We start from the raw sequence: 24,725 nt of genomic DNA, 5'->3' as shown, positions 1-24,725 counted from the left end.
ATCTATCTCCTTACTACCATCATCATCATCATCATCACCACCATCATCATCATCATCACCATCATCACCACCATCATCATCACCACCATCATCACCACCATCATCATCATCACCACCACAACCACCACAACCATCATCATCATCATCACCATCACCACCATCATCATCATCACCATCACCACCATCATCATCATCATCATCATCACCATCATCACCACCATCATCATCACCACCATCATCACCACCATCATCATCATCACCACCACAACCACCACAACCATCATCATCATCATCACCATCACCACCATCATCATCATCACCATCACCACCATCATCATCATCATCATCATCACCATCATCACCACCATCATCATCCTCATAATCATCATTGTCATCTATCTCTCTCCTTACCAATATTCCTATCAATCCGTATGACCCCAGTAAAGAAAGCTGCAGCGAGCACAGCAGCGATGACGACAAGAGCACCCAACGTCTTCTGCCATCCTGGAGTCTCATCAATGGTTTTTTGTTTGGTTTTCCCATTTAACTTTGCAGTATCAGCTGGAAAGAACATATAAAGGGTAAGAAGATAGTGAGACAGTGTTACATAAAAGAAGTGGATTTTTTAGAATGATGTGACATTTTATGAGGATAGGATAGCACTTAAGGAGGCATATAATTAGGTAGCATGAAAAATATCAGAAAGCGATGGAACAAAGCATGCCATAGTGTGCAAACAAGTGTTAAATACAAATGATTTTGTTTCATTAGGGGTCCACATAGATAGTAGGCCTACAGGTGACCTTCTTTACAAACTTTTCTGCAGCAATATGTTATGTGCCAAAATATGTACTTACTCCCCTCATGGTCAACGTATTATAATGTATTCCATGTGGGCCGGGGAAATAACAATCATTTCTTTTTGACCTTGGCATAACATACTAGGTTATACTTCAACTGTGAGTTAAATTTATACATGGAGCTTACATGATGTAGATTCTAATACATAGTGATGGTGACAGGAACAGCACTCAGGACTTCTCTGTATAATAAAAAATCAAAGTTGAGTCTCTCATGAATGCTACATGCACTGCTTAAAAATAGTTGAGAAACAGCATTTCACTGATGCTGCACTGAATAGAGTACCGAAGCTGTGACATCATAAAAATCTATTTTGAGAATTTCTCAATTTGAACTTCATTTTTTGAAAGAGCATCAAAAATAATGTTCAATTATTGTTAACCAATTGAAAAAGGCTAAGTAGGCCTATTGGCTGAGATATGACCATCCGAATAATAGATTTCAATAGGAATCATTGTTATTTTGCTCTGGTTCATAATGTTAGATACACTACATGTACATGTATAATGATACACTGTATAAATGGTGCAGGATACTGTGTATAAATACAGGTAGCTACACACTGTATAGCCAATATGGTTGGATATATCTAAACTTGACAACTTTTCTGTTTATGATAAGAGGTCAAAGTTGATTCCTCTTTGACCCCACCTTGCACTCAGAGGCTGTTTCGAAAGACAACATGCCTCCCCAGGCATCCACTCCCCAATCTGTCATATAGAGAGATTCATCGGAGGGATAAATTAAAATCCGGCTTGATCACAATTCTGCTCAGTTCCATGTTTTTTCTCACACTCGATCATTGACGTCAGGGATCGAGCTGTAGACACATCGTTGCCCACATGAACAAACGGCTACTAAAATTTAGCAGGAAATATATTTTAAAAGTACTGTCTAGAGTTGACTAATAAGAATAATAATAATAATTTTTCCAATCAATATACATAAAGTGCAAACATAATTAATGCAATTATATTCTATTATGCCGCAAGAGTGCCTGATGTGCTTTAAAACTACAACATCAAGTTAAATGAAAAGATGTGCTTTTAGTTTCAAACTTTCGATTAAAAAGTACCTAACAATAACGATTTCCTAATTTCTAATGGTAAGTTATTCCATAATTTGGGGCCTGTAATGTATGCAAATGCTTGATTCCCAATGTTATTTTTGTTTTACCTGTATGTGGCGGGGTTTACAATAATAGAGTAAACAGCTTGGGGCTGCACATGATGTGAGTATGTAAGTAAGACAATCAACAGCATCTTGAATGATATTCTTTTGTAAAAGAGGGGTAATCCATGAGAATTAAAGGCATGTCCAAATTGATTTTTGTCTGGCCAAATTTACTTTTGTATGGCACACACAGTGCACAATCTTCAAGGCCTTGAAGCAGCATTTTTCTTGGAAGAAGAAGGAGAAGAAATTGATTTTTGTCTGGAAATAGACTTTTGTATTGCATAATGCTTTTTGTGTGAAGGAAAATCACTTCTTTGTAATTACACATGCAGGTTGTTGTTTGCATGTCTAGAGTGTATGTGGTTGGGCACAAGTGATGGAAACATTCTAGAAAACACTTTCCAGTCAATTTCATTAAATAGTAGTCATTTTCCTGATGACTATTAATCAGGTTACAGGTTACAGAACACCTATAAAACACAACAACACTTTGATGATAATTCCCCGCGATAACTCAAGAAAGGCCATCTCCATTTGAAAAAGAAAAAAAAGAACCCCAGCTTCAGAATGTAAAAATATAGGGTTGAATCGGAGGCAGGTGATCAATTGGTTCGAAACCACCGAACTTTGGGTCAAGTGCTTTAAAGATGAGATTGCCCAGATGGCTGCCAACTTGGGACACACCTGGTAAAGACCATAAAACCCTTATGATATTCCCCTCACAAAACTCATGAAAGGTTTATCATTTCCAAGATGAAAACGTTAAAAGGACCTACTTGATAATATTTTCATTAAAAAAAAATAATAGTATTTGGCAAGTGATGCATCGACCGGAATGGAAACCACCGTCCCTACAGGTCAAGTGCTTCAAAGAAGACAGACTGCCCCAGTGGCCACCAGGTTCTAAAGGTACACCTGGTACACCTGGTAAAGACCGTAACAATTTAGTTGCTCAGTAGCTAATGACATTCACAGCATGCGCTGGCTGGCTACTGGCATTCTTCAAATCGCATGGGACGGGACAACACTCACATGTTTAATAGAGGTCGAGGCCCCTTTTGTAATTAGACCAGATTCTGCCCATATTTCTTTTAATTTGCACTAAAAATAGATGCTGTAATGTTACATTATATATCCCCCTCCCCCAACCAGAAAAATTTTCAGACAGCTCACTAACAGCGTGTCCACACACAAAACAATTTATCCCGAAACTCTATAACGAAACGTTGTATAAAGAATCATTGTATAAATTTCAGAGTGTCCACACACAAGAAACATTGTATAAAATATCATCATATAAATTCCAGGATGTCCACACACAGAAGAAAGTAATCCTGAAACTCTACAGCGAAATGTCGTATAGGTGCGCAGTTTGCTACTGCGGTCATGAAATGGAAGCGGAAATGAGAGGTCTGGTCTCCTTTCGCTCGAGGTCACGTTAAGCCCCGCCCAATTAGTTACACTAGTTACACTCCCCCTGTCCACACACAACATTTTCCGTGATTAGGAGTGATTCTTTATTGAGTTTCAGTTCGAACGATGCCCAAACCTGCGAATCACGCCTAATCATGGAAAATGTTGTGTGTGGACAGGGGGTGAATGATTGCCACTGCTCGATCTCATCAAAATCATACCCAAGGTCACAATATTAAGATGCTCTGCGAGGTCAAAAGTTCACATTCATATATTCTGAGGTAATGCCTGAACCAAGTCTTTGTGAATTAGTTGTCAAATGGACATAGAGAGCAAAACCCTTTATCTCTCCGTGAGAAATGGCTGCAGTGTAGCACTCATGAGGCCCGTTTAAATAGCATTAAAAACAATTTACAAACCATAGTTCTCTTTAGAACTACCATTTACATGTACACTATTAAAAAACCCATAAAAAACCCATTTGATGATTCTTGTTTTTAGAGTGAGTTGTAACCACGCGCCATTTGTCGCTGCAGTGCATGCGTTAGCATACATGCCAACTGTTCAGATTAAAGAGGAACATTCCTCTTTTTGGGAGAAGATTATTATCATTTTAATGCAGGTGTTCCTCTTCCTGTACAAATTTGTCTGTAGTATTGAATAGGAGAGTTAGGATTGTTCCTCTTTTTTTTTTAAATAGCATAATTTGTACAGATTTCTGATTTTATGTTGGCATGTATGCGTTAGCACGGAAGAGAGGAGAGAATCACATGACCTAGACATGGAATAGTTCACCAGTCTTTTGAGCTCGAGCATTTTAATACACTGCAAAAAGCAGTGAAGTTTCGGGCGCAATCAAAAAAAAAATCACGCTCCAGAGGCGGGTTTTTTATTTAGGTGGGTCACTGGTTTATCAGTATTTGCCTAGGACCTTACAACATAACTCCGGAATGTGGGAAAAACTAACGGTTCTTCCTTGCAGTGTAAATGCAGCTATAATCTGTAGGTGTGATAAGGGTTAACAAAATAGTGTCATTTGAGACAGGTATGTTGACAGTATCACCTGTTTCAGGAACAAACCAGGAAGCAGGGATAACCGGTCGAGATGATAACAGTGTGAAGATGCCCTATTAAAGCAGCGTGAAAGGAAACCAGGTTTAAAGGAGGGTGTGTTCTGACATTTTCTCTACAGGCAGTTACTCCAGGCTTGATTTAGTTGAAAGTATAGGATTAGCGTTATGGTTGTGATTGGGTTTATGGTGAGCATTACGGTTAAAAGGCAAGTCCACTCCAATTATTACTTACTTGCAAATTCTCAAACCACAAAGATATCTATGGTTTTCTTTGAAGGCGTCGATGTGAGGCACCCTCTAACAGTGATTAACAGTAAATTCTCCTAACCATTTTTGAATTTTCCCAGATATTAACAAATTTTGGGCATCTGCTCACGCGGTCTCGCTCAGCGGCCTACAACACATGAAATCGTCGTTGAAAATGCGCTAAGTGTGCAAAGAAATGCTCCTACAAGGAAAACAAACTTTGATTACACACCATCCCGAGTGGAAATCACATATTCAAATACTGTTCTTTCCACTGATTGCAGTAGATTGCATCTACTAGACTAACATATATAATTTCCTGATTTGTTTTCTTCTTTTCGGGAGAAGAAGAGGGATGAGAGAGAGAGAGAGTTGACAAGTCACCCTTGCACAGCGGTGTTGACATTCACACTCTCACCAGTTTTCTTCGATAAACCCGTATTTCATAAAAAATTGACGAGTCCGGTACCTTGGTGTTACGCTCTAGTGCACTCGAACGTTCGTCGTTTGTGTGGGAGGTACACAAAATGCCTCATTGATCTTTTGGCCGAATGTGGGTCAAATTTGTTCATATGACCGTTTTTCCATGAGAAAAATACATAAAACAGGCTATAAAAATCTGTCAACACTTAACTGTCTGGAATGGAATACAGAGCCATTTTATTGCTTTGTGACAATTTACATTCACCTAAAATGTAATTAAATTGTCCTTGTCTTGATGCTGAACAGGCTTTGGGCGCGTTCATGCTTGATTTTGACGGCCAGAATCAGGCATCTGTTACGCGTTTAGTTTAAAACACGATTGCGTTCATGCTCACTTTTGTAGAATCACCGAAAAACGGCGATCACGATCGCCGATCGTAAACTCACAAAAAGATGCGTTTACAATTTGTAAACGCGTTTAAATGGGGTCAACGCACTGACCTCTAGTGGATCTACGTAGCATGCGCACACAGGTTTGCGAATCCAGCTGAAGGCCACCCAAGGAGAATTGCCTGGAGAAGTGAGCATGAACAGTGCACCGTGGAACCAACCAAAAAATTACTTTTTTTTTTACGAGGGCTCTTTTTAGATTTTCCCTTAAAAAAATAGCCCCCCTTAATTATTTTGCGGTGGCTATTTTGGAGCTCAGGGGGGCTTTTTTTTTTTAAAGGTTGTATTGTTTTTAAACGCGGTTTTACCTAATTAAATTCCAAGCAAAGGCAAATATAGATACAATTGTAGCGTACATGTCATGTAGAGTATTGCAGACATTCAGATACCCATGATTTATTCACTTTGTGTTAAACGTGTGGCTTTATGATTTACATATACATGTAACTAAAACTTGTGTTTTGTTTAACTGTTTTTCATATCCTAAGAAAATATTATCACTGCCACGAGGGCTAGGAATTAATTTTTTTATGGGGGCTACTTTTCCCCATTGCCTAAAAAAAAACCAAGGGGCTACTTCCTTAAAGCCATATTGTAAGCTGTAACAATAAGTTGTGTTTTTCCTTAGCCATCATACTACTAGCAACCAAATTGGTAGGTAATATGTTATTTAGTCTTTTTTTCTGTCCCAAATTTAATTGTTATCATGGACAATGCAATCCCATTAAAAAAAAATGTAGACCAACTCCCTTTAAAATTGTGTTATTTAGACCATTTATAACCATTAAATGTGAGTAAATATTTTTACTGTTGTCCCACATACCGATGTAGGGTCTCGGTTATGCCGAAACATGCAAAATCATGGCCTTATTTTTTTTTTATAGACTCTAATTCTAAAGGCCAAGCCAAAGCTAGTTTCATTTCGTAGACAGAAATTGATGTCATCACTCATGACAATTGGCCTGGCATCGATCGTATATAAATAATTTAATTTAATTAAACAGTTGTAAGAAAGATTCTGAGGAGTAGGAACATCCTTTATATATTTATTTACGGTTTTTTTATAACAAAATTCAATTTCTGTGTACGAAACTTGCTTTATACCGATTTTACAGGAAAAAATCCGGCAATGATTTTGCACGTTTCGTTATTACAAATATATCAGTATGTGGGACAACAGTAAAAATATACTCGCATTTAATGGTTTTAACTTATAAATAACACAATTTTAGACGGAATAACATTTTTTTTAATGGGATTGCATTGTCCATGATAAAAATTAGGGCCAAAAAAAAGACTAAATAAACATATTACGTACCAATTTGGTCGCTAGCAGTTGAGCTCTCGTCACTCGCAAATACTTATTTGCTTCATACAAGGAGTGTGCGGGCGCGCGCTGGAGCTGAGCTAATACGTTTCTGTGTATTGTGAACGTGTGCGAACTGCGTATGCATTCATGCTGTGCACGAAACTACATCGGGGCCGGTGGCCTGTCCGGCCGCCGGGAGCTTAGGCGCAGGCAGGCGGATACCGCTGTAGATCTAGCTACAGTAGGTACGACCGCCGATCCGCTGCAACTCACAAAACTTTTAAAATGTTGATGGAACTTTCTAGTTTTGGAGTTGGTAGTTGGAACGGAGATTTCACTCAGACACATCAATAAATTGGTTTATTAATTCATAGGGAATATCAATTTATGGCGGGGGCGATTTTTCAAGATATATTGATTTTTTTTCGCCCTCGTCTTGATTTTTACCGTGGCGATTTCAGAGGTTTAGGGGGCGAATCGCCCGTCGCCACCGTGTATTTTTTTCGTTGCGTGGAACTGCGATTACGATGAGCGTTTACGATGAGCGTTACAAATCGCTCATTCTGCCTTCAAAATCAAGCATGAACGCGCCCTTTGACAAACCTGTAGCAGAATAGAAGTAGAATAATATAGTTGGGAGAATTAAGGAATCGATCAGATCAGTTTTTCGCAATTTGTACCATGAATAATGATTTGTTTTTACTCAAATTTTCAGATTATCTTTAATTGTACATCTAGCATTGAAGTCACTACCTTAGCACCACTATCTCTCATCTGAACAATGTTACAAAGTCCCTTTAAGAATCTTATTTCCTCACACCAGCGTCCAAGTTATACAGAGTAAATTTTGTCAGTTAAAAATCATGATAAATGTGAATTTTGATAAACTATTTATATACATGTACAAATCAATGATTATGAATATACAATATTCAGAAAGTAGCAGTATCCATTCTTCTAACTTCATATTTTGTGAAGTGTCATGCACATAATATGATACAAATCATATACAGGTGTAACCTGGGTAAATGTTGACTGAATCATCTGTTCCAGGAACTCACCGGGAAGCAGGGATAACCGGTTGAGATCACCAAAGTGTGAAGTTGCCCCATTAAAATAGCTCAAAAGGAAACCATGCAGGTTTAAAGAGAGTAGTAGGATATATGACGGAGAGAGGTTGATAGATTCAGCCATTAGGGAGAAAATCATGGCAAACATAATTATGGTTACCGGTACTCAAAACAGAGGAAAAGAAGAAAATTACACTTGAAAAGGGGAACGGTTTCTGACATGGATAAGAAAAGGGGACTAACTGAGAAGGAGGGGAACTAGGGATGGAGCAGGTACAAGTAGCTTCTGGGAGAAAAAAGAGAGGGAAAATAATATAGCGGGAGAGAGAGAGAAAGAGAGAGAGAGAGAGAGAGAGAGAGAGAGGGGAAAGAGTGAGGAGCATTTGGAAATATTTTTGCTGGAAAGTCCATGCATACAGGATTGCTCTTTGTTTTAAATCTGTCCTGAACAGTACAACTGCTAGACTTTTCCTAAAAATTACCCCCCCCCCCCCAAATGCACCTTTAAAGGCTTCAATTTGAGCACATGCATTCCTTTAAACTTTACACAGCTGTAGGAACAAAGCAGGAATCAAAGTTTCCTACAAACGTTCTAGAAGTTTGCCAAAGTGCAGAAACAAGATAATGAATTCAGGCATGTGCCCAAAAAGTTATGCGCCCTTGATGGCGAGACAGGGAATATACAGATTACAGTGAGCCATTTAGAAGGACAAATACATTTAGCCAAGAGTTCTACTATTGCACCGTCTTGGATCCTCTTTGACTTGTATATGTAAACAAGGCACTATGATTGAAGCCTACATAATGTACATGTACATACAGTAGTCAGTTTGAACACTCTTGTTGAACTTTGTACCCAAATTGCGTAATACATGTACATGTCCCCCCCCCCCCCCACAAAACAACAACAACAACAACAACAACAACAACCTTTCTTTCATTTCTACCATTCTGCTGTAAATCTGTAGGCTAGCACTGCCGGGGTAAATACTTGATGGCCTTTAGCACCTTGCATGGTAGAACTAGAAATGTGTTCTATCAAAGAGATCTATTTGGTTCTAAAAACATACCCCATATTTTTATTGTTAAAACAACTGAGAAAAGGGATTTATTGTTCATTCACTCATTTGAGAAAATAACAACGAGTGGAGGTATTACTGCAATTACTTTTTTATTGGAGAATCCACAAAACAGTATCTCAATCTACATGTACCTCTGGTGTTTCGCAAAACTTGACCATACTGTCAGAGACGCCAAGTTCAAAGATTCAAAGATCGACAATGCGTGACATTTTCATGATTCGGCGTGCAAGCGCGCGTGCGAGGGTATAACACACGTATAAGGTATAGCGTTTTTTCAAAATCTAGCGCGCATCGTGCGTAAGAGCATTTTCAGACCCTCGAAATGCGTGATGTCATGCCTAATGCATGATACTTGGTAGCTCTGCACTGTGCAAACTGATGCTTCAAGAAGAGAAGAAGCATAGCGCAGGTCTGACAATTTGACAGATAGTTGAAAAGTGTCTGTCTATGGTCTGTTCCTTCTGTATATTCCCTGTTTGTATGTTTAGACTAAAAATAAACAAAAGGAAGGAAGTCTGGACTCAAGAAAGCGCAAACATAACCGCAAACACTGCAACCCTCCTCTCTCACTACAACAGACAGAGAAGAAGACAAAGCGAGGGTTTAAACCTTGTGTGCTTTCGCACTCGAAGTTGAAAGCTCTGCAAATAGACTCTGAATAATGATACATCTAGGAGTACCTGTAGGCCTACCTTTACCCAAGCTTGTTGAGGATGAGAATTAAGTAAACTCTGTTCATATCAACACATCATTGGTAGATTCATGCATATGTTCATGAATCAACCAGTAAAATCAACTGTACATATGTACATGAAGGTATTGTAAAGGTGAATGAATATAGGCAGTGCTCAACACTAATAGGTGCCCAGGACACTTGGCGGGCACACACAATCTTCATGTACAGGAACATGTAGGTCCCCCCCCCCAATTTCAAAATGTCTGAAGGCTCAATGCATGGAAAAAGTTTGAGTGGAGCCCTATACACTAGGGCCCTGTTTCATAAAACTTGTTATCGATAACAACTGCCACAGATCCATGACAAATCTGCTCACAGCCAATCAGATGCAAGGATTTCAGTAGCTTTTAACAACTATCGTAACTTGTTATTGACAACAACTTTTACGAAACAGCGCCAAGGGTGAGTAGGAAAAGTGGATACAAGTATGACACGTGCCACAGCGACAATTGCTCTGCGTTATTATCCTACAGTATTCACTATGAACATGGCGGACAAAGATAGCGGACAAAATATACAGTTCCTCAGGTAGACAAAGGAACATCCCTTCACTGCTATTATGTAAAAAGGTGAATATGCATGGAACACCTGTTCTACTCATTTTTACATAATAGCAGTGAAGGGATGTTCCTTTGTCTACCTGAGGAACTGTATATTTTGTCCGCTTTCTTTGTCAGTCATGTTCATTGTGATTTGAACCCCTTCAACCATCTACACCTTACCTAACCCTGAGCTTAAACCCAAACTACAAGCTTGAAGGAACCCTGTCCCTAACCTTAATCTGAAATTTTTGACAAAATAACCCCAGAGAAAATATTGAGCAACTGAAAAAGTATTACCAGTAGGCGTACAATGTACATTTTAGACCTACAGTAAATTGTATGCACAAATAATTGATACTAAAATAACAAAATGAGCTGAGATGATATCAGGGAAATTTTTATTCCTGCATGACCAAGAGTGAAATAAGCACAATTAAAGTAGCAGGTAAGAGTTCAGTTTAATAATCAAAGTTACAATCAAAGTTTAAACAGAGATGGAATCAGCTCAGTATAGGCCTGACTTCATCAGCTTGAGATTGCCAAATAGCCCGCTATTTCTGATTTGGGAAATAATCTTGAAGTTACAAATCGCGTCCTCATCAGCTCCAGATTTGACCTTGAAACTTGAAACTCAAGATATTTTGCTCAGTGTTCGCGTATAGTGCAAGTCTTCGGGCTGGTGAAGACGCACCGGACAAATAGCGGGTAATTTTGCAAACTAGCCCAAGATATTTTGGGATGATTATCTTGACCAAATATCCCGCTAATTGCAACTTCGGGCTGATGAAGACGCAAATTAACTGGATAATTAGCAATCGGGATAGTCCAAATAGAGGGATATTTGGCAATCTCGACCTGATGAAAACAGGCCTAGTGAGCTCACAAACACTCTTGGGAGTCTGTCTTTATTGTTGATAGCCCTATAAAGTTGGCACATAAAAGAAAATGGGTCTTTTTTCAATCTTTATGGTTCCTGCATGCACACACAACTGCATGCACACTCACAATACCATAGTCATTTAATAAGTTTCAATGAAAAAGGTTCCTTTGCATGCATATACATGTATGTTTATAAAAGGAAGTACAATGTACAAATTGTTTACAAGTACACTGTGGTTAAATAATGGCTGGATCCATACACATTGAGCACCATACATACATGTACATCATCTGCTTAAATAACTTTCTGAAAAGGAGGATCAAAATCTTTAGGGTAGTTATTTTAATACCCTATATGAAGACGGTCGCAAACTATCTCGCTAGTTGGGGAATAGTGGGATATTTTGCAAACTAGACCGAGATATCTTGGGATATTATCCCGACCAACTATCCAGTTAATTTGCTACTTCGGTCCAATGAAGACACAAATTAGCTGGATAGTTTGCGATCGGGATAGTTCAAATAGCTGGATATTTGGCAATTTCGAGATAGTGAAGACGGGCCTATACTGATTGTGTATTTCCACAGGATTTTAAGGTCTTATCGGAGCCTCAATCTGCTCCCGACCGGGGCTATCAAATTTCCTACTCTCATATGAATAAAAACGATGAAACACAAAACATTTTGAAAGCTGATCATATCATAACTTTTGTGACTTTTCCCCCTGGATTTTGAATTCGGTAGAGATTTAGGAATTTCCCTCCTGTAATAACTCAAGCACCCTATATGCTACTAAAATGTTTTTCTAAAGGCAATAACCACTATTCTTGCATGACTGAGTACACAGTTCAATTATCTGTGAAAGCCAAATGCATGAGCGATCGGCTACTGGGTAGACACTAGCTCTCATACTGTGTCATGCGTGACTGCATGTATTACTCCATAGAATTTGGTGTGACTTGGTGAATAAAAAAATGCAGTCTGCGCTAATGTGTACCAAGGGATTCAGTTTTAAACTCGTTCTGCCAGTCGCTGTGAAGCGTAAATATTGTGTCACACACCAATTAACCACAAAAAATTTATACACTTCACATAACAGTATGTGTACTCCTAACTTAGAAAACAAATTAGCTCTGAACATGAACATTATCAAGTAACCAGGATGTAACCAGTTTTTTTTTCCTTTCTCATAACTTTTATTTAGACACCCGGCCCCCCCACTCAGGTTTCAAAATGACCGCATGCGTGTTGCCAAAATGTCCTTTTCGTAACAAAAGAAAAAGGTTGAGCCGTATTGACTTTACACACCGGACTTTTGCTGAAAAGGGGGGGGGGGGTGCGGAAAAAGGCTCGTATACAAAAGAAAAAGGTCGAGCCGTATTAACTTTACACACCGGACTTTTGCTGAAAAGGGGGGGTCGGTTGGAACACGCATATGCGTACCCTAAATAACACTGAGTGGGGGGGCCGGGTTTAGACAGCACATTTTCTTGAGATCAAATCTTACCACAAAAGTTGTTTTATTCTAGTCAATATTCTAATCATAATTCCCCTTTACCCTATATGTTCATTCACTTTCCCTCAACAATTGCATCTATACACACCACTTACAAAATACAAGGTTACTCCCTCCCTCTCTCTCTCTTCCTCCCCCCCCCCCCTCCTCTCTCTCTCTCTCCCTCCTCCCCCCCCCCCCCCCCCCCCCCCTCTCTCTCTCTCTCTCTCATAAATTAACTTCTTTCTTTTTAAAACTTTAAGGTTGTAAACATGTGCATGCATTAAACATTTGGCTCCAGTCTAATCAAATTATGAATTAAATTACTATGTTCAGGAACAGACCTGTGACTACTTGGTACATGTAGGTTATAGCTCTCTATTCCTAAGAGAAGGGCTCACAGTTGACTCTTAAAAGTCGCCACTGTAGGTGCAGACACAACTTTGTCTGGGGCCTGTTCCTAGAAACCGTCATAAGTCTAACTTCTTGACTATCCCATTGAAACATATGTTATAGAATTAACACACATTTCAATGGGATAGTCAAGAAGTTAGACTTATGACGGTTTCTAGGAACTGGCCCCTGGTACATGTAGATTATTCCAAGGTTGGACCACTATGTTGGAATAAAAGTGGCCAGCCAGTTGTGTTCTTGGAAGTCTGGAATGCCCTCTTAGTTCCTTATTTGGATGGGAGAAAAATCTTTGTGCTGGAGTTACACATGTATGTAATAACTATTAAGGTATTTGTACAAAGTAAAGATCTGTTATTGCTCTTCTCCCCTTCCATGGCTCAATAGGAATGACCTCGTAACCAAGATGTAAGCATTTGGCTAGACCGAAAGCTTTAATTCAGTCTCTGATATCGACTGTTGTTCCACTGAGATTGCATCTGGCTCCTCTGACCGCCTCTATACATAGACTGAAGTACGTCCTATGGGGACTGAGTAGAACAAATGGTTCGGTTCGGCCGTACCGCAATGAATGAGATCAGGGCTCAAATTAATTTTTTGCGCACGGGGGCTCTTCCAAAAAAAAAAAGAGCCCCCGTGAGCCTTCTCACGGGGGCGCTTTTAGTGCTGACGGGGGCTCTTATTTTAATACAAATTTCCATTGAATTGGTACCCGTGAAACCCCTTGGTATTTTATCATTATCATTTATCTAAGTCGGTATTTTTCCTCTTAGAAATTTACTTGTTACATAGCTGTTATTGACTTTATCCCCGTGAGGACATTTTCTCCATTTCTTCCCGTTTTGCTCATAATTTCCTCTGCATTATTCGGAGCAACCTTATTTACATTCTTTCTTTACTTTTAGTCTTTACCATATCCTTCCAAAACACAGGGGCGGATCAAGCTTTTTGCTAAGGGTGGGGGGGGGGGTACCCCAAATACGATGTGGAGCATCGTCCACGAGCCGCGTATCGGCGAGGCGATTTTTGTTGTTGCTATTTTGAACCCCTGTAAGTGGTGTTTTCCTGGCATTTACTAACATGCGGATCATCGTCCACGAGCCGCAAAGCGGCGAGGCGATTTTTTGGTGCTTTTTTGAACATCCGTTAGTGATATTTTCCTGTGTTTAATATTAATACTGTGTAGGTCTGGACACATGATAGCATTTTTCTGTGCACATCACATTTTTCCTTGGCAGCACAAGGGGGAGGGGGGGGGTTAACCCCCTAAACCACATAGATCCGCCCCTGCAACATCTTATGCCTTCTTCTTCTTCTCAATATTGATTTACTGGTCGGGTTACATTATTTGCTGGTCTTTAAGAATCACCAGATTTCAGAGGATTCAAACTTTCACAACGAAAAACTTGTTTCAGTCCTTGCGCGATTGTCGATCTCCAAGAGTCCAGCAGATATTAGGGGTCAGCGTGCACACCGGTACTACCAGCGCAGTATAGCCACTGTGCTGACGGCCGCACCGCGAGCTTCCGTTGTTTGTATCGGGAATACTCGTAGAGATGGTAGAGAAAGCGCCATCTAAGTTCCATTTCATTGGTTTAAGGTTTGAAAATTAATACTCAATATTGTGTTAAAGTTATATCAGAAAAGATAATCTTAATTTTATAATTCCACGGGGGCGATTTTTAATTTTGCAATCGCCCCCGTGAGCAACCTGACGGGGGCGATTATGGAGCTCACGGGGGCGAATCGCCCACCGCCCCCGTGTATTTTGAGCGCTGAATGAGATGCAACAGGATTTTCACTCTTTACATCCTCATTTCTCATATATTCACTTTGGCTGCAATATTCCAATGAATTATATTAAAAAATGAAAAATAACACAGAAATATCTACTTTGATTTTGACTTACGATAGCTTCCTCATTTAGATCGTAAATCAATTTCGAACGTCCAATAGCTACGTACGAGTCAGCCTGGCTTGACCCAGTGATATATGAATATTCATAAATCCAATATTAAACGAGTGCTCTGATTGGCCATTGGCTACGTTTTGGTAGGTTGTCTCGGAAATATATTGGCTGGGTCATGTCATAGATTACCAGTTTGACTGCATAAACGTACCGTTTCACGGTTCCGAGATAAAAATTGGATAACTCATATAAGTAAGCCCTAAGTTTCGCATTTAGAAATAAGTAATAAAAGCTTGCATAACTGGACATTGGAGAAGAATATATACATAGTTTTTTTTCTATCTGATTTATAAATCAGAAAATTAGATCTAAATAAAGAAAATCAGGGAAGAAAGAGGTAGGCCTACAGAATGGGTTCAATCTATCCCCCCCCCCCTCCCCCCTGTGCGAGTCATCTGGGTTACCATCTGTATTGGTAGGGAGGCCAATGCCCAAATCTAACTTTTTAATTACGAATTTGTTTAAAATAAAACAAAGATTAAAAGAAAGCATTTACTTTCACTAAGAAAACTCACCCATCTGCCGACTCCAGAAGTTCCATAAAATAGGAGATATCCAGCTTTTAAGCACTCCCTTCCTTCTACGCTTGGCCGTACGCAAGAGCCTTGAAACAATCAATTTCATGGTCCCAAAAATTACGTCGAGAATTAGACAGGCCCGAGGGAATGGGCGTGTCATCATGGTCATTGCCCGGACAACAAGTTCAAAACTTCGCGCGAAAGTACATTCATCATCACCGGCTAGCCTTGAATTAGTCGCACACACCGACACACTACAGGCCGTCCACGTACGGTAATTGCATGCAAGCCGCAATCGAGCCATGCTAGCCATGCCATAATGAGAGAAAGCTCGAAAACCACTCATTGTAAATTAAGAAAATGATTGAAATAAATAAATAGGCCTACCTTAGTTTTGATATGTATTCCAATTATTTCCTCATGAGTAAAGATCAATCTGACACTGCAAAATCCAACAGTTGCAGCGAACACAATACGATCGATAAATCCAACAGTTGCAGCGAATAGTCAATAGGACTGCACGCATTGATAGAGTGTACTGACGGAGATATTTCTCTCCCTCTCTCTCTCTCTCTCTCTCTCTCACTAACCATGATGATATCATACACTAAAACACACACGTTCAAATCATGGCATTCATTACACTTCTCAATTGGAGTATAGACTGCTCACGTAGACTTTTTTTTTTTACTGAAATGTCTTTTTTTACACTTCTCATACATTACTGCATGACACTGGTGTCTAGTGCTGAGAAAAAGGTACTATGTGTGAGACTACGTCAAATTTGTTTTGCGCGCGATGAGACCGGACCTCATACATATTCATATTATGATGTCGCAAGACTTCTATTTTGGGCTGGAACAATGACGTGTTTGTTCACAGTTTTGCTCCCCAATTTGAGATGGCTCTAGCTATGGGGCTCAAACCAACGCAAGATTGACAAAAACATCGTACTCTATCTACCTTTGATTGTGCAGTTTGTAAAAATCTGCAATTAAAAAGATATAATCCTTTTTCGTTATATTTTCTAGTTGTTAAAAGTGACATTTGTGCACAACTGATATGTTAATCTCTATCAAAAGTTCTTTGATATTAAATTGATTCCATATTTTTAGGCGCTACCTTCAGTCGTTGAGAAGGATTTTAGTGAGCTAACCTCATCGCCCTCTAGGACCCGTCTAGTTTCTCTCGTGCGTCCGTTATTTTCGTCTGCTAGCGCAATTATTGGATCAAAATACATCAAAATCTGCAAGATCGTCAACAAATGGTGAAAGACCATTACAGATCCGTGATTATAGGTATGTTGTGGAGTGTGTAATTGTGTATTTGTTATACATTTTATTCGATAGATATTTGTTTTCTTTTTTTTCCCCTTTTATTTTCTTCTGGTAATTTTCTGACTTGGACGACGAGCGCACAAATCGTAGGCGTAGAAGCCTTACGCCCGGGCATTGGCCTCCCTAGTATTGGGGAATGTCAACAAATGTCAGTTTTATTAAAGAAATGACCCATAATATATCAGACGGTTATTTCTGTCTAGCATTTGGCCTGCAGCCCTGCACCTTCTCTAACTTCTCAATATTCTTCGTTGTATAAAGTGGACTCCAAGCGGATGACGCATATTCCAGATCCAGCGCTCGCAAAGCCTTTAGATAGTAATACTGGGCATCATCTTACATGTAGGCACATTGATTCAGGTAATTTATTATAAATTAGCTTAATGTTGAATTAAGCCAGGTTAGAACTGACATTCACACTAAACTGTACATCCTAATTGTATTTGTGACAGGGTTTTACTTGTCAACATAAAATAATTTCACACCAGTAATTTAGTTAGCCAATGCCATGGCCCAATGACAATGCCAAATGTCGATGATATTTTGTTTAAATCTTATATTTGTTTACATTAACACCAATGCACATGCAGGGAAAAAATGAAACTGAGATGCATGTAGAATTCTTCACTTTGCCTACGAGCGTTGCGCGTTGTTTACTTTGAAAGCAACAATTACACACAGTAGCGAATAACAGTAGCGCGTTCATAATTGAGCCACGAGCTCCCCCAGCCCAGCCCCTTCCGAGTCCATGACTCCATGTGTAGCTACCACCACCAGCTACAGCAGCTGAACGTAACAAACTGGAGATGATCGACAAAATAGGGGGAACAGAAAAGAGGAGGGACACTCACCTCCATTTCCACGACCACTGCTTCCATTTCTCGAGGAAACTTTCCGCTTTCTCGCATCCTGGTTTTTCCCCATATTTCCCAACAAAAAATGACTCTGCCTTCTCTTAAATAAGTGATGTGCCGAGTGCTGCTGTCAATCGATATGTCCCAAAGTTAACTTTGTGCAGCAGCAGGTGCATCCAAATTGCTTTAACTATACCGACGCAATCGCGCAGGTTGACGTTGGTGTGTGTGCTAGTTGAGTTGCATTCATACTGTGCATGCTTGGACTCTCACTTCGCGCGCATATTTTTTACTCATCTCCTCTCAATGTCGATCATAACGTACTAATGTCGAATGTTCTCTAGAATCTAGAATTCTTTCACAATAATGCTGTGGTGGGTGGGGGGGGGAAGAGGGGGTGGTCAAAGCCCCCTTTTTTTCAGGGGACGCGATATATCTATTGAATTGTAGGGGAAATACATTTAACAAAACAGATAATAGAAGAAGGAAAGGTGGGGGGGGGGGAGGAAGGAAAGCAGGACAAATCATGACAAAAGAAGAGGTAGGCCTATAATCGAGCAGATGATGAAGACCCAAATAAAAAAATTAAGATGATTGCCAGCTGTTATCAGATTATTGTGCGTGACAACATGATTTGAGCAATTTTTCTTATTTTCTTGAAAGAAAAAATCTAGGATCATCATACATATAAAAGACTTCTCTGCTATTAAAGTTCTAATATAAGGAGTGGTAGGTGAGACTCGTTACACCGTCTATACTTGGGTAATCATGAAATGACCGATTTAGGGGGAATATGGCATTAACTCAATCCAGGCGCGTACGCAAGGGGGGGGGGGTGTTTTGGGGGTTAACCCCCCCCCCCCCCCCCCCCGTCAATTTTTTTTTTCATAAGCCTTTTACGGGGGGTGCTGAGTATTAAAAAAATTAACGCTCCTGAACACCCCCCCCCCCTCCCCCCCAACTGAACGAAATATCGGTCGATGCGATATTCAAATTTCGGGTGGCTAAAAGGGGGATATTGCTTACAACCCCCCCCCCCCCCACCCCCACCCCCGCCCAATGAGCGTAATCGGTCGGCGCGATTTTACTCAGGGATTTACTCAGGGAGGGGGTTCTGACCCCCTCCCAGACCCACCCCCGCTTGGTCGCTCCGCTCCCTCGCCGCTGACGCCTCGCTCCATCGTTTTTCATATATTTCACCCCATGCGATTTTGTGCCCCTCCCCCCCCCCCCCCCCCCCCCCCGGTAAGAGATTCCTGGATCCGCCGCTGTTATCTATAAAGCCTAAAAATGCAAAAAGTGCAATACAACATTGTAAATCACTTTTGAAAGACTAATCATTAATTCCTGAGAAGATATTCCATGTATATGTAGTATAATTAGCCTAATTAGCATAATACTCTAATTAGCATATAATATGTGCAATATGTAATAATGTTGCTAATCTTAATCCAGGAAGCCTGAAAGCATAGATAATATGACTTTTCCAGGAATTCTGCCACCAGCTTGAGCAACGTCGGGCTTGTAATCTCAATGGTTCTGGCTTTGGTAAACTTAGACAGATCCAGGCGCGTACGCAGGATTTTTTCAAGGGGGGGGGGGGGGGGGGTTTAACATTTATAAATCGGGCCAAAATTTCGCAACGACTCAGCCAGCTGCTGAATAAGCGGGGGGGGGGGGGGGGAAGAGGTCACTCTTTTTTTTTTTTGGTCTCGAAATTTGAAAATTTGACATTTTGCTCCGTTGGGGGGGGGGGGGTAAGGTCAGCTTTTTTAGGTCAACCATGGGAATATATATATATTTTTTTTTTAATTAAAAAAAAATTTAAAAAAAAAATCCAAAAGGGGGGGGGGTTTAGAGAAATTTAGGGGGGTTTACACACCCAAAATTACCAAAGGGGGGGGGGTTTAACCCCCCAAACACCCCCCCTGTTTACGCGCCTGGACAGATCATAGTTTGCACTGTTGTATTCAACATCCCTGGCCTATGTACGTACCTGTCTCACCACTTCATAAATTTCATCATTATCATAGGATAAGTCCACTCCAAAAATTTTTTTTTACTTTCAATAGAAGCAGAAAAATCAGACAAACCAATCAAAAAAGTTTGAGAAAAATCGTATAACTAATAAGAAAGTTATGCATTTTTGAAAAAGTATGTAAAACTATGCATGGAACAATGAGAATCACAACACAAATTGCCAATATGATTATCAGTTATCGTAATGATTTCATTATTTGACACGTACTTCACATTATCCTATCGATAAGCGATTTGCTTTAGTATTATATCACAAAATAATAACAAGTATGGTTTTCCTGAAAATTGCATTACAATGTATATTTATCGTTATGGATATTATATACAACAATGGGTAAATGATTGTTTCCAGACCAATGATTTAAGTGAGAAGAACTTACATTTAATATAGAATAATAAGTAGCCTTAAAAGTGTCGCAATATATCATGTGTGAGTGAGCTTGAAGTTTAATGGTTAATGTTTGTTTGAGACTATAATATAGCCTTTACTCTGTTTCAGAGGCGGCGCTCCCGGGCGCAGGGGGGGGGGGCACAGTGCCTCCCACTTTTTCAAGTACCCCAAAAGTGCCCCTTTTTACACAGGAAAAGTGTCCCTTTAACTTTGTAAGAAGCGCACCTTTTTACATAGGAAAAGTGCTCCTTTTACTTTGACAAGTGCCCCTATTAATTTGTAAAAGTGCCCCTTCCCCTTTCCAACTCTGATAAGTCCTCCTTTTATTTTGACACATACCCCTTTTCCTTCGACAAGTTCGCATTTTCCTTTGCAATAAGTTTCATTTTTTCATTCTCATAAGTGCCCTTTTTAATCTGTAGTAAGTGCCCCTTTTCAGGTACGAGAAGCGTCCCTTTTAACTTTTGATTAGCGCCCCCTTCACCTCTGATAATTGCCCTATTCACATCTGAGAGGTGCCCCTTTTGCTTTGACAAGTGCCCCTTTTCCTTTGTAGAAGTGCCCCTTCCCCTTTTAATAACTACCTCTTTTTAACTCTTATATTTTCACAAGATTGTGCCCCTTTCCTTTCTAATACGTGCCCCTTTTCCTTATGATAAGTGCCCCTTTTCACCTCTTGTAAATGACCCGTTTATTTTAACATGTGCCTCTTTTTCTTTCTAATAAGAGCCACGTCCCCCTCCTCATAAAAGCCCCTTTCACCTCCGATAAATGTCCCAATTAAATCTGACCGGTGCCCCTTTTCTTTCAACAAATGCTCATTTCCCTTTATTATTAGTGCCCCTTTTTCATTCCAATAAGTGCCTCTTTTGATATATGATTAGTGCCCATTTTCACCTCTGATTATTACCCTTTTAACAATGATACGTACCCTTTCCCTTTCCAATAGAAACCTACCCCTTTTTCATAAATGCCCCTTTTTACTTCTTATAAATGCCCCTATCATAATTTGATGGGTGCCTCTTTCCGTCGACAAATGCCCATTTCCCATTCTCATAAGTGCCTTTTTCATCCCTGGTGAGTGCCTCTTTTTTAGGTGTAAGAAGTGCCCCATTTCCACCTCTGTAGCCTTTGTACTGTGACTCGTGCTCCTTTTATTTTCTAATAAGATAGTGTCTTATCCCTTTCGATAAGTGTCCCCTTTTCCTCTCATCATTAAACGTGCCCCTAATTTTAAGCGATTGAGAGCAGTTTCCCCCAAAGCTCGCTACCCTCGCTCGTATTTATAGACGTTATAATTATGTTACTTATCAAAGGTCTTTTCGGTCTTTCGTCATGAGAATGTGCTTATATCCCCATCAGGATTGGTTTTTTTCTCTTTCTAAGACGTAATTTTTGGCAATGCGACCTTACAACTCTTTAAATTTTTCCTCGCTCGCAAATGAGTTTTCAGACCAACACACCCAACTGCAAAGTATGATGCTTAAGCAATATCTTATATGATGTATAAAGAGAAGCAAATGCTATGCAAATGCAACTGCCTATGTTATGTTTCACTCAATCATTGAGTTATTAATGTAAATATGTATTGCTATTATGGAAATAAAAACCTCGCTTGAGGATAAGAGAAAAAAATAAAGAGAAGCAATATTGAAATCATCCATGATAATGTAATCACAATATAGGGGTATATACCAATGTCTGAAAAATGGTATATTTTCGCTTTGAGATTTCCCTTTGAAGGTGCCCTTTTTCCCTCAGAAAGTGCCCTTTTTTGTTGGTGCCCACCTACTTTGAAAGTCGCTCCGCCGCCTCTGCTCTGTTTCATTAAAGAGATATATCTCCAATCAAATCAAACTGAGCGATGTTATCGAACAACTTAACAATATCAATCTCCTATTCTCCTAAATAAATGTGGGAAACCTACACAAATTACATTACAATGTAAATTCATCGTTAGTGAAAACGTAATACAATACAACAATGGGCAAATAATTGTTTCCAGACCAATTATTTAAGTGAGAAGAACTTACATTTAACATTGAAAGCTGTTGCCGTTTGTATATACATGAACTTGAAATAATAAGTAGCCTTGAAAGTGTCGCAATATATCATTTGTGAGTGAGCTTGAAGTTTAATGTTTTACGTTTGTTTGAGACTATAATATAGCCTTTACACTGTTTCATTAAAGAGATATATCTCCAATCAAATCAAACTGAGTGATGTTATCGAACAACTTAACAATATCAATCTCCTATTCTCCTAAATAAACGTGGGAAACCTACACAAATTACATTACAATGTAAATTCATCGTTAGTGAAAACGTAATACAATATACAACAAAGGGCAAAACCTCGCGGGGTTCACATGAATGATGCCATCCAATTTTAAAACACCCCCCCCCCCCCTTGAAAAAAATCCTGCGTACGCCACTGACTCCATCAAATATATGTGGAGGGGTCCCGTGAAGGGTCTTTCTACTGTAGTTATACATAAATTGTCCTAATAAGTGAAATATATAGATCATTTGTTTTTAATAGTCTGCTATTAAATAACGGGTCTGCGTGTGAGAGTATAACAGAATTGTAAATAATTATAAAACGGAGAGACTTATTTTGTCTATTTAATAGAGTTTGCTGTGTATTGCCCCAAGCAAGTATTCCGTAATGCAGATATGGTAAAATTAAAGATGAACAAAGCATGAGTAGGAATGATGTCGAAAAATGAAATTTATGTTTATTTATTATGCCAATTTTCTGTGAAATAATCTTACACGTATAATTTTATTTCCACGAAAATTTGTTGTCAACAGTCATGCCTATATAGAAATTTAATGAATGAGACAACTTCCAGGGGTTATCGTCAAATACAATATCCATGGGTAGTGTCTCTATAGAACTACTAAATAACATACTTGTTTTTTTTGGAGGTTAAGGGAAAGTTAATTAGCTCTAAAGACTTATCAATTGGGTGACTTTTTCAAGTTCAGAATTTACAATATTGACTTAAGTATTTGGAATTTTATGGGAATAAAATAAATTAGAATCGTCTGCCAAAATATAAATTAAAGGACATCGGATGATTTACAAAATTCATTTATATATATAAATAATAAACAATAAAGGGCCAAACAAACTTCCCCGCGTTATTATGATCATTCAAGAATACGTATTGTCGTATATTGGATAAGTAGCTCCTGAACCACTTCAAGGCCTTCCCAACTCACCCCATCATGAGAAAGTTTGAATAATAAGATGTCAAATATGTTTCAAGAAATTTATGGGATATATTGTTGTTATTATGCTTTAAAGTATTCAATATTGAAATCTCCCATTATGAAAACGTCTTTGTTTACAAAAAGTGGATTCTTTAGTAAATCTGTAAGGTACACTAGAAAATCATTTGAATTAGAACTTGGGAGGTCTATACACAATGCCTATGAAGTCATTCATCTTTGCTTTAGTTTTTGCGAAAGCATGCATTCCTTGAATCTTAAATAGCTTGCCTACCCTGCATAATGTGGACCGAGATGGAAGCTTCAAAAAGGTGGAATTTCTATAAAGGTGCTCATACTACCAAGCGTATAACCACGTCATGTGAAAATACTGTTCCAGATGAGCTAATATCAATTTCATCAGTAGTGACAACATCCATGGGTGGATGGGTTGCTAATGAATTGCACGACCATGAAAGCTATCCCCGCCTAAGAACCCTATCTACTTTTTGGACGCTAAATATGTTATAGCAGGAGAGCATTAAATTTCAGATTAAATTTGAGGAGACAAAATTGCACACCCAAAGAAAAAAAAAGCGGACATTTTTAAAGAGAGAAAAGGGAAGAGAGGGAGTGAGAGCGGAGGGGAGGGAGAAGGAGAATTAATGAGTTGGGAAGGATGAAGAGAGAGGGGAAGGTAGGAGAGGGAGAGTGGAGGAGGAAGGGAGAGAGAGAGAGAGTCGGGGAGGGAAAACAAACAATGGATGATGGTTCTGTAAAATCCAGCTAGTGCATCCGATTTGTTGATAGAAACAGGTAAACAATAACATTGGTCTTGATCTGACGCATTCCAAATCTATCTCCCTCCTTCTCTCTCTCTCTCTCTCTCTCTCTCTCTACGTCCTCCCCACCATCTCTCTCCATTTGCAATATATGTTAATCTTTTAAAAAAAAGTTGTCACTAACGAGTCGTCCTTATTCAGGTTACAGTTAAACGCCAACAGATATCTCCCTCCCTGTCTCCCCCCCCCCCCTCTCTCTCTCTCTCTCTCTTTCTCCCTCCCCTCTATGTCTCTCTCTATTTGCAATATCTGTTCATCTTCTTTTTTTTTTATTATAAAGTTGTCACTAATGAGTTGTCATTATTCAGCTGAAAGTTAAACACAAACAAAACACCAACAACCATATTAATAAAGAAAAATGTACATTTATTAATGGATATTAAATCTTCCTGA

At 39.3% G+C, this 24,725-nt stretch overlaps 1 protein-coding gene across 3 annotated transcripts in view; it reads right to left on the bottom strand.

Annotated features, from left to right (window-relative positions):
• LOC593797 (aspartyl/asparaginyl beta-hydroxylase) overlaps positions 1 to 18,037 on the bottom strand; it is a 45,031-nt gene extending 26,994 nt beyond the window's left edge. The window contains exons 1-2 of one of the 3 annotated variants that reach the window (XM_030973863.1): positions 17,842 to 18,037; positions 412 to 561 (exon numbers count right to left, since the gene is read on the bottom strand). In XM_030973863.1, coding sequence (XP_030829723.1) covers positions 412 to 561; positions 17,842 to 17,914 — 223 coding nt within the window. In that variant the 5' untranslated portion in view covers positions 17,915 to 18,037. The remainder of the gene's footprint in view (positions 1 to 411; positions 562 to 17,841) is intronic. The other 2 variants (XM_030973862.1, XM_030973861.1) reach the window with 2 other exon arrangements.
• Positions 18,038 to 24,725: the final 6,688 nt, after the last annotated feature.

This window comes from Strongylocentrotus purpuratus, unplaced genomic scaffold (genome assembly GCF_000002235.5).
Source record: "Strongylocentrotus purpuratus isolate Spur 01 unplaced genomic scaffold, Spur_5.0 spur5_scaffold_7, whole genome shotgun sequence".
Classification (NCBI taxonomy): domain Eukaryota; kingdom Metazoa; phylum Echinodermata; class Echinoidea; order Camarodonta; family Strongylocentrotidae; genus Strongylocentrotus; species Strongylocentrotus purpuratus.
This window is presented reverse-complemented; position numbering and strand designations above follow the sequence as displayed.